This window comes from Nothobranchius furzeri, chromosome 8, assembly GCF_043380555.1.
Source record: "Nothobranchius furzeri strain GRZ-AD chromosome 8, NfurGRZ-RIMD1, whole genome shotgun sequence".
NCBI classification, from domain to species: domain Eukaryota; kingdom Metazoa; phylum Chordata; class Actinopteri; order Cyprinodontiformes; family Nothobranchiidae; genus Nothobranchius; species Nothobranchius furzeri.
Genome location: NC_091748.1, coordinates 47,792,203 through 47,806,455, shown reverse-complemented (window position 1 = coordinate 47,806,455; position 14,253 = coordinate 47,792,203). Strand labels below are relative to the sequence as shown.

General features: G+C 42.9%; 2 protein-coding genes across 7 annotated transcripts in view; one reads left to right on the top strand and one right to left on the bottom strand.

Moving 5' to 3' along the window:
- LOC139071536 (gastrula zinc finger protein XlCGF57.1-like) overlaps positions 1-14,253 on the top strand; it is a 73,316-nt gene that overhangs the window by 17,859 nt on the left and 41,204 nt on the right. Inside the window, exons 3-4 of one of the 6 annotated variants that reach the window (XM_070554087.1) lie at positions 2,764-2,827; positions 2,914-6,554. The exons of the other annotated variants lie outside the window; for them this stretch is intronic. Coding sequence (XP_070410188.1) covers positions 2,764-2,827; positions 2,914-3,070 — 221 coding nt within the window. The 3' untranslated portion in view covers positions 3,071-6,554. Of the gene's footprint in view, positions 1-2,763; positions 2,828-2,913; positions 6,555-14,253 lie in introns of those variants that run through there. 6 annotated transcript variants of the gene reach the window in all.
- LOC129157497 (spectrin alpha chain, non-erythrocytic 1) lies at positions 3,628-5,983 on the bottom strand. The gene is made up of 8 exons (XM_070554088.1): positions 5,954-5,983; positions 5,766-5,870; positions 5,658-5,690; positions 4,697-4,744; positions 4,493-4,584; positions 4,148-4,412; positions 3,795-4,007; positions 3,628-3,712 (listed from the first exon to the last, which is right to left on the bottom strand). Exons 2-7 carry the CDS (start codon positions 5,796-5,798, stop codon positions 3,924-3,926), a joined length of 555 nt encoding a protein of 184 aa, XP_070410189.1. The 5' UTR covers positions 5,799-5,870; positions 5,954-5,983; the 3' UTR covers positions 3,628-3,712; positions 3,795-3,923.

Genomic DNA, 14,253 nt, shown 5'->3' with positions numbered 1-14,253 from the left:
CTAAGAAGTGTGTGTAAACAAAACCTACTGGTGCGGGACCCGGACCGACGCAACGCCATCCAGTCTGTGCTGCCCCAGATGTGAATGCGCCAATACAGGCCCGATTAGCCACATGATGAATTGTTCATTTAGATATCAAGCATGTCATGAATGACGACAATCACCGAGTGGGCCAGATTAACGGCAGGCGGTAGTCTAACGCTATTGGTTAGTTCTGGTCGGCGCTTGGTTTCCTATTGCACGGAGCTCACATCATGCTTACATGCCTGAGCAACATGCTTACATCATGTTGCTCAGGCGAGAAAGTTTACACGTCTTTAGATCTTCTGATGTTTTTATTGAAGTTGTAGCGTATAACTACATACTAGAATTAACGCTGTTTGCTATCAGCTTTGTTAGATTCTGAGAAAAGCTCAAACAAGTTAACATCGAAGCTTCTATCATATATAAATATCTAGGATATTATATATTCAATAGAAGTTCATATGCCAATGAGCTTGGTCTATTTAATCAGAAGTTAAAGGAATCTTCGCTTTTTCAATAACCAGAAATATACACCATTCTGTGTTTAATTTCAAAGAAGAGTCAAGTTTTTATAGTTAAGAATTTATTACTAACACTTTTTAAAATGACAATTTGAAATGACAATTTTTTGAACAGACAATTTGATATTAAAACTTGTTTTAAAAGCAAACCTGTGACTGAATGGAAGCTAAAATGAAAATGCGAGTTTTTGGATGCGTGAATGAATCAGAAGGTTTCTTTCAGCGAGAGAAGCGTTTCTGGGTGGAATGTTGTTTTGCAGCTAACTGAGTCGTTATTAGAAGAAACAGCATACAGACGCCATCTATCAGAAGTGTCTACCTCACCCAGTATCAGGAGACTATTAGCGTCTCGAAATCAATAACTCTGAAGGAGTTTTGCATCAGCTGGAAACAGGCGTTTATTCGAAGCAATTCTATCAGCGTGACAATGCTTAGTAGAGACTCGGGCGGCCATCCCTTTGTCTCCTGGTGGGTTCAAGAACTAAACTTTTGCTGCTGGATTTTTGGTTTTAACAAAACCCCTCAGAATATGCCCTCTCGGCGTCAGAAAGCTTGATGGTTTTACCCTTTACCCTGGATCCCTTCTGAATGAGGCCGGGTAACGTGCGAGATAACCTTCTTGTTTGCTGAACACACATTAGGATTATCAAGAATAATCATTATTATACCCAAAGCATAATAAGTCATTTCAGTAATTAAAATACATTTATACTGACTCAAGAGATTATTTATGATGGTTGTAATAACAGTAATAAAGTCATAGAGTTCATTAAAATTATTATTTAAAATTATTATTGTGAAACTTGAAGTGTCCTTCATCCTGGGATGGAACAGCAGCAGATAAAGATGGTTTTCAGCAGAAATCACGGCTCCTGGCATGGTTAATCTGTGGGGCAAAGTTACAGTAGACCATAGACTGTACATACTGGACAAACGGATTCCATTGGCTTCAATAACACGTTTGTTGTCTATAATGGGAGGTGGCCACCACCGCCATTTTGACCGTGTCACAGGTTCCGTCCAGCCCAGACAATTCCATAAAAGGGAAGAGAGGAGGCGCTGAGGGTGTGGCTGTAAGGCTGGGCTCGAGTGACGACACCCAAGCGAACTAGCTACGAGCTAACCTGAAGCTAACCCTGGCTAACCCAAAGCTAAAGCGGAGGTGGGAGCCGAGCGAACGGATGTAGCCACCTAGCTTCAACCCAACCGGAGCTAACTGGAACACCCATCGACCTGAACCTCACACGGAGTTTAGGTGGAGGTTTTCTGCGCCTGTTCGTGAGAAGTACCTGTATTAAAAAAGTTATAAATCGGTAAGTTTATAATTTATTTCCGTAATGAAAACATTTTGCTTTGAGCAAGTTTTCAGTACAGTTTTTTTCGGCGCTATCACTCCTGAGTCGCACCAGCCATTAAATGTATCATGAAGAAGAGAAAATATATTTAAGTCGTATTTTGGGGGGACATTTTATTATCTTTCTTACAAAATCTGAGACCAAGCGTTTCACATTGCAACACAAGCACCGGTAACCATAACAGAATGAACAACAGCCAGCAGAGGAGAGGATGGCGGTGTTTCAAACCCTCCCGGCCGGCGAGGAGAGCTCATTCCTGGGCTGGAGCCGGCCCTCAGCACCCCGCCACAGGCTCTAACAGATGCTGGCGGTGTTTGAAACCCTTCCAGCGGGACAGGGGAACTCATTCTTGTGTGGGTCGGAGTCGGCCCGCAGCAGCGCGGTGTAGCCTACATATTTTGTTATATAAGTCGCTCCGGAGTATAAGTAGCAGGACCAGCCAGAATATGTAAAAAAGTGCGAGTTATAGTCCGGAAAATATGGCAGTTATTAGTATTCGAGCTAAATTAGCAGCGTAAATACATTTAATATATTTCCAAAATGTAATACTTGTTTGTATCTTGTACAGCCAACTAGTCTTTATTCTGGACTCAGTACAATTTACCAAAAGTAAAGAGACATTATACAGATGAAGTAAGCACAAGATAACTTACTGGAAGATACGGGATTATCATGAGAACCAGAACAAGAGAGCCTGATAACAGTCATGTGAAAATAACAGTTAAAAAGTATGTATGTATAATAGAAATAAAAATATATTAGAATTAGTGTAACTCACTGTGATCCAAACAATAAATCAGCCATAGCTGATTAGTAAATATGACATGAGGTCTTGGAGTTTTTAATTTTCATTTTTTTCTTAGATCTGTTTAAATGTCACCATGGCAGCCTGTGTGTCTCCAACATCAGCTACACAAAGCAGCAAGTGTAAGTTCCACATACCTGTCTCACCACTTCATGTATGGTTTTGTACTTTAAACAATTATGACAAACCTGTTATTTTTTCTCCATAGCCATTTGGATAATTGGAGACAGCTGAGTGAGGCGTGGTGCCCAGAGAGCTGCAGAGACAACCTTGGCCTCCCTGACGTCTGTGTCTCCTGGTTCGGCTGGGGCGGACCATCGACATACATACATACATGTGCCGACACTTTGCGCCCTGTTTTATAAAATGTAGTGTTAAAAATAAATGTTTTTGCTCAATTACTGGAATTTCTTTGGTTAAGACAAAAGTGAGGAATAATCATTTACAAGTTATTTGTACAACAGGCCCATTTTAAATCCCAACAGTTTCTTAGCAGACAATAGAAATGTGTTCTTTACTAACTTTACTTGGTTTAAAAATCTTACTAAAATAAACAGAGTGCCGTATTGCATAACCCAATCATACTTGTTATGTAAACATTAGCTTTGTAGATATTTTTTACAGATATATATTTGTGTGCAACAAATCCAAACTTAAATAATTTGTCATTCTTTATTGAAAAACAACAAAATACAGTTATACAGAAGTGTGGGAAAATAACGTGAAAGTATTGCTATTTAAATGTAATCCTAATTATCTTTAAAAAGAAAAACTCTAAAAATGTCCTGTACAGCAACATGACAGAAGAATGGTGGTCTGTCTGTCAGAATGTGCTGAACAGATTTGCTCTTTGAAGAGGAGTGTCATGTTTGGAGGAAGGTACTTAACCCAAGACATGCAGAATACAACACTGACCAAAAACTGATGGAAAAAATGATTTATTTATAAGGAGGAACTTAAGGTGCACAGATAAGTCTGTGGTTGGAACTGCAACAACAGCTCAGCGTCTGGAGGAGGGAGAACACAGGTGAGCTTAGGTTCTGGTTTCAAAATCCATTGTAGGCAGGCAGAGGTGTTCAGCAGACTTACTGTGGTGGGTGTATGTGTTGGCTGGAGGAGGGAGAGGTAGAGAGCCGGGGGAAGCGCAGGAGAGGGAGCAGAGGTGGAGAGAAGCGGGGCGTCCTGGTGGATGGGGCACTGGGTGAGATGAGAGGTGGGTTATGGAGGCTGGTGATAAGGTCCGTGTGTTGAATATCCAAATCCTGGAGTAGAGGTCAGTATCCAATGAGGTCGACAGGAATCCTGAAGAATGGTAAATCCAATATCAGAGCAAAAACACTACGAAATAACATTAATCCTAGGAACACTAGAGGTAACACGAGTGGCTGGTTACTGCCAAAACTGAGGCAATCTTCTGGCGTCAAATTGTGTCCTCCATCCACCTTAAATAGGAAAGCACCCCGCTGATTGCTGATCAGGAACGGCTGGGGTGGAGTCACCAGAACCATGAAGAACGTGTCTCCAGGGACAACCCGGGTCCTGGTACCAATCAGGAAGCGGACCTTATCACCCAGAGCTGCCAGGTCACGCTCAAAGCCTTCATGTTCACGCTGCAGAGCCTGAATGCTGGCCAGGTCGTGGCCGTAGTTGTCTGTGTTCAGGGCCTGGTTCTTCTCCTCGATCCACTCTTTGGTCTCATCAGCGTCTCTGAGAAGACATCAGAACTCCGTCTGAGTGTGGGTCCAAACTCTACTGACCCGTAAGCGGCGCATAAGTGTGCGGGGTACCTGTGGAAGCGCTGCACCTCATGGGCGCTGCCCAGCATGTTGCTCCGGTCTTCAGCCAGCTGTTGCAGCGAGCGCCAGCGGTTGTTCAGCTCCTGGAGAGAAACCAAACCCAGTGAGATGAAGGTGGACGCCAGCGGGCTGGACGCCGGACAAGGAAACCTGGAGACGGATCGCTCAGACAGGAAGGGAAGAGCTTCCTCTTACCTTGATGGAATTAAAGTTAGCCGTCGTCTGAACGCCCAACCGTACGGTCTGAGGTCAAAGGTCACAGGAAACACACACCAGTCAGCAGTCATACAGATGCATAAAGATAACTGTAGCCATGGCAACCAGCTGACATGTCCCCACTTTCACCAGCACCTGGTGCCTGCCGGGTCACCTGAATTCCTGTGTGATGTCAGCACGGTCGGCCGTGACTGCGGCCATCAGAGGTGACCTCTGATCAGCTGAATGAACTCACCTTCTAGGGTGACGCCGTGTTACCCCGGGTTTCCACGGGAGCCGTCAGCAGCAGGTCTTGCTCGCGTAAGCTGCTGCTTGGCCCTTCCCACGAGACGTGAAGCAGCAGGGGAGCAGCTGTCACCGACCGAGCACTAAGTCACACGAGTGACTTCGTCAGTAAACACAACAACAAGCAGGAGAAAACTACAACATGGTTTGTGTTTTATGTTCTGTCCATTTTATAATCGCCAATACGGACCTGAAAAACAAAGGAGACCGCTAGCTAGGTGATAACTTCTCACGGGGCCGCAGTTAGTAACCTTTTTTAAAAGTAAAGCAACCGGAAGGCAGTACGTTCTTTATTCTGAAAATCTCGGTAGCTTCTCTCAATTTCCGCGTCCGATTTCCTGTCTTTCCTTCCCCAAAAATGTCGAACTTGACCCGTTTCAGAGGCGTCGCGCGTAGAAAATAGAACCGGCGCGTAAAGGCCGCGACATGCTGCTCCTGAGACGCGGCCGACTCGCGCTGCTGACGGCTCCAGTGGAAAAGGTTCTGTTGACCACAGCGGTTCCTATCAGCAGCTATGACTGCTGCTGCAGTAACGTGCTGCTGACGGCTCCTGTGGAAAGCCGGGGTTAGAGTCGGCTTCATCCTGTAAACAAACAAATGAGTGGTAACAAAAACACCACGTCTGGTTCTGGTGGAGGCGGAGGACAACACGCACCTTTCCAGGAGCAGAACCCAGATGTTCTTGTTGCTACAAACAGAGACGAGCAGAGTTAACAAACCAGGAAGTGAGAGGGACCAGCTGCTGCAGACAGGTGACGCTCACCTGAGCCTGAACCATAGGAGCCTCCTCAGCCATCAGACCTTCTGACTCCAGTTCAGATGCCACCTTGTTGATGTCCCTCAGGCGGGACTCGTTGGCCTTCAGGTCCTGCAGGACAAAAGCACAGCTGATTATCACCTGAGCTGATCTGACAGCTGCTGCTGGAAGACGGAGAGGAGGAAAAGTCCGACCTTCTGGAAGTCGTCAAACTTCTTCTGCAAGACCTCGACCTGCTCCAGGTCCGACCCGTCTCTCCATCCTCATTCAGCTAAAGACGCGAGTTCAAGTAAAACAACCTAAAGTCACACAAACACAAAGCAGGTGTGGAGATGTTCGCTCTGAGCTGGAGGTCGTTCCTCGGCTGTGAAGGGCACACAAACCTTGTTGGTGCTGTTGAGCAGCGTGAGGATGTCGCCCTTCTTCATGGTGACCTCTCCAGGACTCTTCTCCTGGTAGTCGTACAGAGCCAGAACCAGCTCCTTCCCGGTCTCATCGTCAGTTGGAGCCACTTGTTGCTGTCGGGTTAACAGGTCTGGTGTTAGAACGTGGTGGATAAGAATGTTCTGACGGGCCGAGGGTTCTGAACCAGCGAAGTGACCTGGACCCAAACAAAGTGAGCCAGAACCTGCAGACACCTCAGAAACATGTCAGGACCAGACCTGCTCTACCTTCCTCCATTATGGTCTCTCCTTTCTGGGTGACAGCCTTGATGCGAGGTTCATGACCTGTGATCTCAGCCTGCAGAGCCTGGTGCTTCTTCAGCAGGTTCTGGACACCAATCAGGTCCTTCCCTGAGGACACATGTTAGAGTTCAGCATTATGCAGTAGACAGACCAGTTTAACCCAGGGGTTTCTTTCTTCTACAATCTGCTCTTTAACTGTATTATTTACTGCTATTTCAGCTGTTAACTTTATTTTTTCTCTAAGTGTTTTTCTCCCCAGAAGAAGCTACAATGATGTTCTGCTGAGCTGTGGTGGCCTCATGGAGGGGGCCATCATCTAGCACACTGCTGCTAACCACTTAATCATTCTCCCTCTCCTGATAATAACATTTTACTTTCTTTGATGTTGGATGTACTACTGCTAGTTTACCCGTTTAATTATAGATTCACTAGGATAAATACAATAAAATTTATCTCTCGCCAAATAGAATATTTACTAAGAAATCACAATGTAACGTGTGTGTGTGTGTGTGTGTGTGTGTGTGTGTGTGTGTGTGTGTGTGTGTGTGTGTGTGTGTGTGTGTAAAAGCCATGTGTAGTGTTTATTTATAAAGCATATGTTGTTGGATTTTATCCAGAATCGAGACTTTGAAAATATATTGTTTAATTACAGTTTGATTTATTTGACATCTGTATAATGTTTATTATTTTGTTTTTTCCCCCTAAATACCTAACGTTTGAGTTTAACATGAATATCAGTCATTCATCCCAATACATGAAGTTACACATTTTAAATTTTAATAGGGGAAGACTGCAGGAGGGAGCGGTAAAATCATAGACTGTACATACTTGCTACCCGCCGGCTGTGATCACAAGCGACAACATATTAGTTCCCGCTGCTTCTTCGGTAAACAGCGCAAACAAAAACAAAGAAACTTGGGATCTTGTCGGCGTGGCGGTGGGATTTAAGGGAAACGCTGTATGCCCTATAGACTTCTCACCGAGCTGCAGTATTTCTCCGGTCAGATCTGTCTCTGAGAGCTCCACGAGCGGTCAGCCCGCGCAGAAACTAGCCGCCGCACCGGTCAGGCTGCCTGGCCTGACTGCTGGGGATTACCGGATGGAAGAATGGACACAGGTGTCACTCCAAGCCTGCTGGAGATTTTAAGGGTTCAGATGAAAACACCCTACCACTCAGGCTGCTTACACATCGATATTAAGTTGTCGCTGTTGCGCTCACGCCGTAATACAGTATTAGATGCGGTTAAAGTCAGACATGAAAAACTCCACGAGCGGTCAGACCACGCAGCAGCTAGGCGCAGCAAGTAGGCGCCGGATCGGTCAGGCTGCCCGGCCTGACCGCTGGGGATTACCGGGTGGAAGAATGGACACAGAAGTCTCCCTCTTAGCGCTCCGTCATATTTCAACCCATTTTGATCTTTTACCATATTACCCATCTAAATATGCCCTATTAATTATTTTACCGTATTTTACATTTAAATTTCATGGTTAAACAGTACATGCTACATGTTAAACTGATAGTTAGCTAGCTACTTCGGTAAACTCAGCTAGTTTAAAGGCAGCAGTGACATAAAATACGAATATAGATTTTAACTTACCGAAAAAAATGAAGTGGAGACTCCTTGGACGCTCTATTAGTGCAATTAATACCACTGCAAGTCATTTTGTCCAACAATTGCACCAATAATATCCAAAACAGAATTCACAAGCACAGAGACTCAAAATCCCGAAACAGCTTCCAGGAGGGGCCGAGGCTGTACTGAGGCCTTTCCACGGAGCTAGCTCTGTGGTCACGTGGGTCTGAGGCGGCGGTCACGTGTGTCGGATGCTCATTAATTATACAGAATTTTAGTGTTTCAATACACTTAAACAGAAGAGTGAGAAAAAAATTCACCCCCCTCAGAGTTGTCATGAGTATAAACTAGATAATTTAGACAAAAAACATGTTTTGGCACCAGGCTGTAAACATGTTTATTTCTGCTGTGAAATCGGCATTTTTAACATGGGAGTCAATGAGGATTTGCTCGCTTCTGGCACCAGCCCCCAGCGGATGAGGGTGGAACTGCAATTTTTCTTACTTCCGGGATGGGACCATTTTTAGAGCGGCATTGTGGGGGCTTGCAGTAGACCCAGCTTGACCCAGCTGGGAAAATGTGACCTTTGTCACAAATTAGAGGCCATTCATGACGCTACAAGGTCTTAAGGTCAACCTGACCTCTGATAAGTAAATAAAACACAGTTTGACTCTCCTACTGAACTTCAAAGTGTGGAAAACAAAAACAATTGGTAGGATGCACCGATGGATCGGCATTTGATCCCAATTGGCCGATAGCGCCCCTATCGGTTTTGATCGGAGTTTTCAAAATAGATCAAAGCAGACCGATCAGGTGACGTTTACAACAAACCGCCGCCAGGGCAAGCATTCCCGCTTCTCAGATCCAGGTCTCCTATTGGGGCGTGGTCTCTTCAAAGCATCTACATTGAAAATGGCATCACCGGTATGGAAGTTTTACAATGTGTCTGAAAAGGACAACAAATTAGCAGTTTGCAACATGTGCGCAAAGGAGATACCCAGAGGAGGAATGCTACAAAAGAATTTCAACACAACAAACCTGATAAGACATTTGAAAGTTTCTCACACCAAGGAGTTCACCGAGTTTACAACTTTGGCTGCTGCTAAGTCGGAGAGAGAAAAGCAACGCGCCGTAGCGACACCGCTAACTCAGCTGAGTGTAACTGAGACATATAAACAACAGCAACCTTACAGCAGCGACAGCACAAATCCAAAAGCCTTATCCAGAATGACAATATTGTGTTAGTCGGCTTTACGAGTGACATTTGGAGTTCTAGTGTGAGTACCATGTCGATGCTGAGTCTAACTGCACAGTTTATTGATGAAAAGTTTGAGCTGAGGAGAGTTGTGCTTCACTCACAAGAGTTTCCTGGATCACACACGGCGGCTGCCATCGCTAAAGCTTTCACAGACACACTAACCCACAGCTTACAACTTCTCCATTTACTTACAAAAAAGTTCAGAACAGAGCGGCTTTTCTTAGCATAACAGCTGATTCCTGGAACCGGAAATAATCCTCTCCACCCGCTGAACTGCCCTTCAAAATAAAACTAACACATAACATTACTCTCATTGTTGGGTAGTTTCTAATATTACTCCCATATTTCCTCAAAGAACTTCTAAGCACACCCAGAGGGATTAGATTCATAATTTGGTAAATTGTAAACAACCCTTAAACAGACAACAAACACATACTTTGCAAAGCGTGGCACTTTGCAAAGGATGAGAGAATCAACCACACCAGTCAGAAGCTAGTTTCCTCTCACACCGAGCTGAGAATGCTGGAGAGCATTTATTGGCACAAACACACCCATACATTCCTCAAAAACTCCCTTGGTCTTAGGAGTCCACAGCAGACAAAAGGGATTCTTCATATACGGAGGATCGTTCCTGCCTAAGCTCTTGGCTAGGGCAGAACCCCCTGTTTGGCTGGTTTGGCTTCTACAATAGAACACAAGTACCTGAAGCAGACATTCAAATGTAACCGAATGTAACTAAGCACCTCAAGCAAAAAGGGGTAGAAAGGAATTCCTGCAACCATTTGGAGTGAGGTGAACTCTGCTTGATACTCAGCTTTTACCCAACACTCATATCATCTTTAACTCTCTGGTACAATAAAAATAACATTAATGACAATGTTAAACCTCAACACACAATGTTGACTTTTTATTTATTTATGTTTCTGCACTATTTAGAGTGTTTAGAACCTTTAAATGATAAATGACCCACACTTGTGTAGCACCTTACAGAGTAAGGACTCCAAAGTGCCTTACACTACAGTGAATCATTCATCCATTCACACACTGATGGTGATGAGCTAAGATGTAGCCACAGCTGCCCTGGGGCGCACTGACAGAGGCGTTAATGTTTGAATCAGTTAGATTATTACTGATAGGAGCTACATTTAAGTTCCTGGTCATGATCATCTTGAGAGATATTATTAAAACAGCTAAAGTTTTCTGGTTATCTTGAAAATGTTTTACCTCTCATCCAAGAGACATCTTCATATCTAAACCTTGGGTTCTGAGCAGGAAGCTTACACGTAGTGGTCAGAAATAAAAACACTGACTGTGCTGCAAGACTTTTTTTCTCGTAAAAGATAAAAACAAGTTTTTGTCAAAATTAATACAGACCATTTTAGATTAGGTTACATTTCCTTTATTCCCAGATTATGTAGTTTGTAGCACTCATTATAATGTTGTAGAAAATTTTTGGCCAATCCACGTGATCGATATCGGTGATCAGCATTCTTTGATATCGGTATCGGTGATCGGCAGCAAAAAACCTGATCGGTGCATCCCTAACAATTCGTATGTTTATGCACCTGCCACATTCAAACTCCTTGTAGTCTGGTTATCTGGTCATTTCACTTCTGTGAAAGCCACGGAGCTAAATGAAGAGGCATCTCTGTGGAACAAGTTCTGGATCAGCTCCTGCAGCCTGATACTCCTGAGAAAATGAGGAGATTGAAACATCTTCAGTGGACTTTGACGTGGAGTCAGACCATTCTGTTTCCTTGACTTCTTCTCCTGACCTGTCCAGTGAAAGAGAAGGGAGGACAACGGATCCTATCCGCTCGATTTGGGACATGTGGACCCATCGCTTCCAAATGCTTTTCAACACTGGGTTAGATGTGTGTGCTGATGAGCAGCTTGTCCGGCGCAAGTTTCGCCAATATATGCCAAGTAAACCAGCAAAGTACAGATTGAAACTCTGGGTCTCTACTGATGTTGCCACTTCCTATGCCTGCATGTGTCAGGGAAAGCTGCTGGTGAGGCTGCAGAGGTCGGCCAGGGAAAACATGTCATTTTGGAGATGACCGAGGAGCTCCAAGGAGTCACTGTCGCATGCATTCACACTTCTGCACTTTCATAAACAAACTGAACTACAAAGAGTCTGGATGTACCTGAGCTCCAGCCAGGTGCATAAACATACTGTTTTTGTTTTCTACCCTTTGATGTTCAGTAGGAGAATGAAACTGTGTTTTGTTTACATGCTGAGCTTCTGACTTCAATAAAAACAGCAGATCTATAGAAATGTGTAAACTTTCTCGCCTGGGCAACATATGGAGAAATGACTGCATTTGGTGGTGAACAGTAAAAATCATAAATTTGACTACTTTTGTCCAAAATGAAACCATTACATCACAGAAAGCATGAAAATTTGATGCAGATAGTACAGGATCAAAACTGTGGTTTGCATTGAAGTCAATGGGACGTTTTTGTCCATAACAGGCACAAGAGGGTGGTACATTTTAAATCTGCTGCTACACAAAAACTAAAAATGCATAAAATGTGATATTTTGCCAGACTCTTGACATATCCAAGGCTGATTTAAAAAAGTTATTTCAGTCACTCAAAATATGTTTTTTGTAAAATATCTCCTCCTTTGTCTGTTTTTTTCATGAAAAATGAGCATCACATAATCAAACTGGCATATAAAGGGTTAAATGTAGATGAATATTCAATATTTGATTTATTTCGATGAGAACTGAAGTTGATCCCAAGATTTAGACCCAAAAAGCAGAAAAAAATATTAATCAGGACTAGGGCTGGGTGATATATCGATATTTTTAAAATATCAGTATAATTTTAAAACAAGATATAAGATGACTTTATATCTTTATATCGATATGGCTGGTTAAACTGCTGTGCCAGCGATTAGCCGCTCTGCTAGCGACATGTTGCTCCATCTCTAAGCGGCTATTACATGTATTCTTACAAGTTTGCTCAATCTGAGAGCCTCTGGCTGAATGTGCTGCTCTAAACTTCGCATTTGGCGTCCTGGTTTTTAATTATATGGAGACATTTAACGTCAACGGAGTTCGGTTTTCCATCCTGCTTTTGCGGCGAGACGAGCCAAACCCCTCCCTCCTTTGTGTAATGAAGAAACAACTACGGAAAGCCGGAGTGGCCAAATTACCTCAAATATATTGTAAGGGTTTGAATAGTAAACTACAGGGTTACTGTTTTATTTTGATGGCGAGCTCAACAGGTGAGAAATGTTGTTCCGGTTTTTTTCCGCTCTGGTTTGCTATGCCAGTAAATACTCCGTTACGAGCGATTCTATAGAAAAAGTTAAGAGTTTGTAAGGCGTGGGTTACGGCGACAGTAGCCCAAAAATAATACTCATAAATGAGCAACCAGAGCCTCTGAGTCATTACAGTATAATCGCTGATATGAGTCAATACTGTTAGGGTTAGGAGGAAAAATATCGAGATATATCGGAATTCAGCTAAAAGATATCGAGATATAAGTTTTGGTCCATATCGCCCAGCCCTAATCTGGACTATTTTTAAAGATGTTTTAAAAGTGGACGTTTTTGTCCTCTAATGGCTCGAGTGTATAGTAAATTTTAAATCTGTTGCTATATAAAAACTATAAGTGCAAAAAATTCAAAATTTTAGATATTTCATAACATAATCTAGATTGATTTGTACTAAACACCCCAGGCAGAAAAATGTCTTTTTTAGAAACTAACTTCGTTTTAGTGCTTAATTTTTTTTTTTTTTTTTCATAAATTACATCAGTGACTGAGTATTCCAACTGGCATTTCAGGGGTTAAAAGCCTCAAAATTAGGGCTGCTCGATTGTGGCAAAAATAATAATCACGATTATTGTGACTGAAATTGAGATCTCGATTATTTAAGACAATTTTTCAATTAATGTTGATTTTATTTGTTTTTATTCAGTCATAAAATTGCTCAGGGCACAATCAGGACAAAAATAAATAAGAAACAAGACGATCACTAAAATAACTCCTGATTCCCAGTATAAAAAGACCAATATGCTTATAGCTCATAGTTTATGACCCAAGGGCTATAGACCTTGGTTTAACTCATTTAAGTCTAACCAGTACACACCCAAATACCAATATCTTGCAAATACTGACAAGAATTATACGGTGGCATTTATAACAAATAAATGCAAGTAAATTGATTTTCACAAAATGTTGCATAACATTTATTTATTCGTGTCAAGGTGCTGTAGGAGCGTGCACTAGCACCGTGTCCTCAGAGAGGTTAGTTAATATTTATCAGCGTGAGGAACTTATTTCTACCTTATTTAAAAACTATTTATTTACAAGTCCATCAGTTAATGTAATAATTGTCCCAACCACAGCTGCACCCCCCCAACCCCCAACCCGGTCTCACAGCAATCAGGGGCAAGCACGCTCACATTAGCTGTTTTTATTGGCTCAGGAGCCCGCAGGAACGGTGTGTGTCAATTACTCTGGTTAATCCAACAGGAAACCGGCTCGGAGAGCCGTTTCTGTAGCAACCGACACATCACTACATCATTCCCTTTCCTAATGTCCTGGAGAACGGTCCAGGGCACAGGCGGAGTGTTTAGCTAACCTGAAGGAAATGTCAACGATAGTTATCCCGAAAGTAGCTAAGGGTTACCAGAGATGTTTCTGAGGTGTTCGCTAGGTACTTTTAAGATTTAAAAAGTCAAGAAGGAGGTCTGAAAAGCTACTAGAAATAGCGTCAAAGTCGCTAAGTTGGCAAGGGGCGCTTCATTTGCAACTCAGGGCAGCGCAAGTGGGAGGAGCAAATAATCAGCTTGTTTTGTTTTTATAATCGTTCTAAACTCTGATCGTAATTGGGATTAAAATTTGATTAATTGAGCAGCCCTACTCAAAATGATTGAATTTTTTATGTTTAAGCAGGGCTGAAGTTGTTCAACAGATCTATGAAAAAAAGTAAAAAAAGCATTAATGTAATCCTTTTCTT

What these genes read in the sequence shown, in the direction of transcription:
- LOC129157497 (XM_070554088.1), bottom strand. Translation starts at nt 5,798, where the DNA reads ATGGCTGAGGAGGCTCCTATGGTTCAGGCTCAG. An exon ending in CTCCTATGGTTCAGGCTCAG is followed by an intron (nt 5,691 to 5,765) that starts GTGAGCGTCACC and finishes CTCTGTTTGTAG; the next exon opens with CAACAAGAACATCTGGGTTC. An exon ending in GGGGTGCTTTCCTATTTAAG is followed by an intron (nt 4,008 to 4,147) that starts GTGGATGGAGGA and finishes ACCATTCTTCAG; the next exon opens with GATTCCTGTCGACCTCATTG.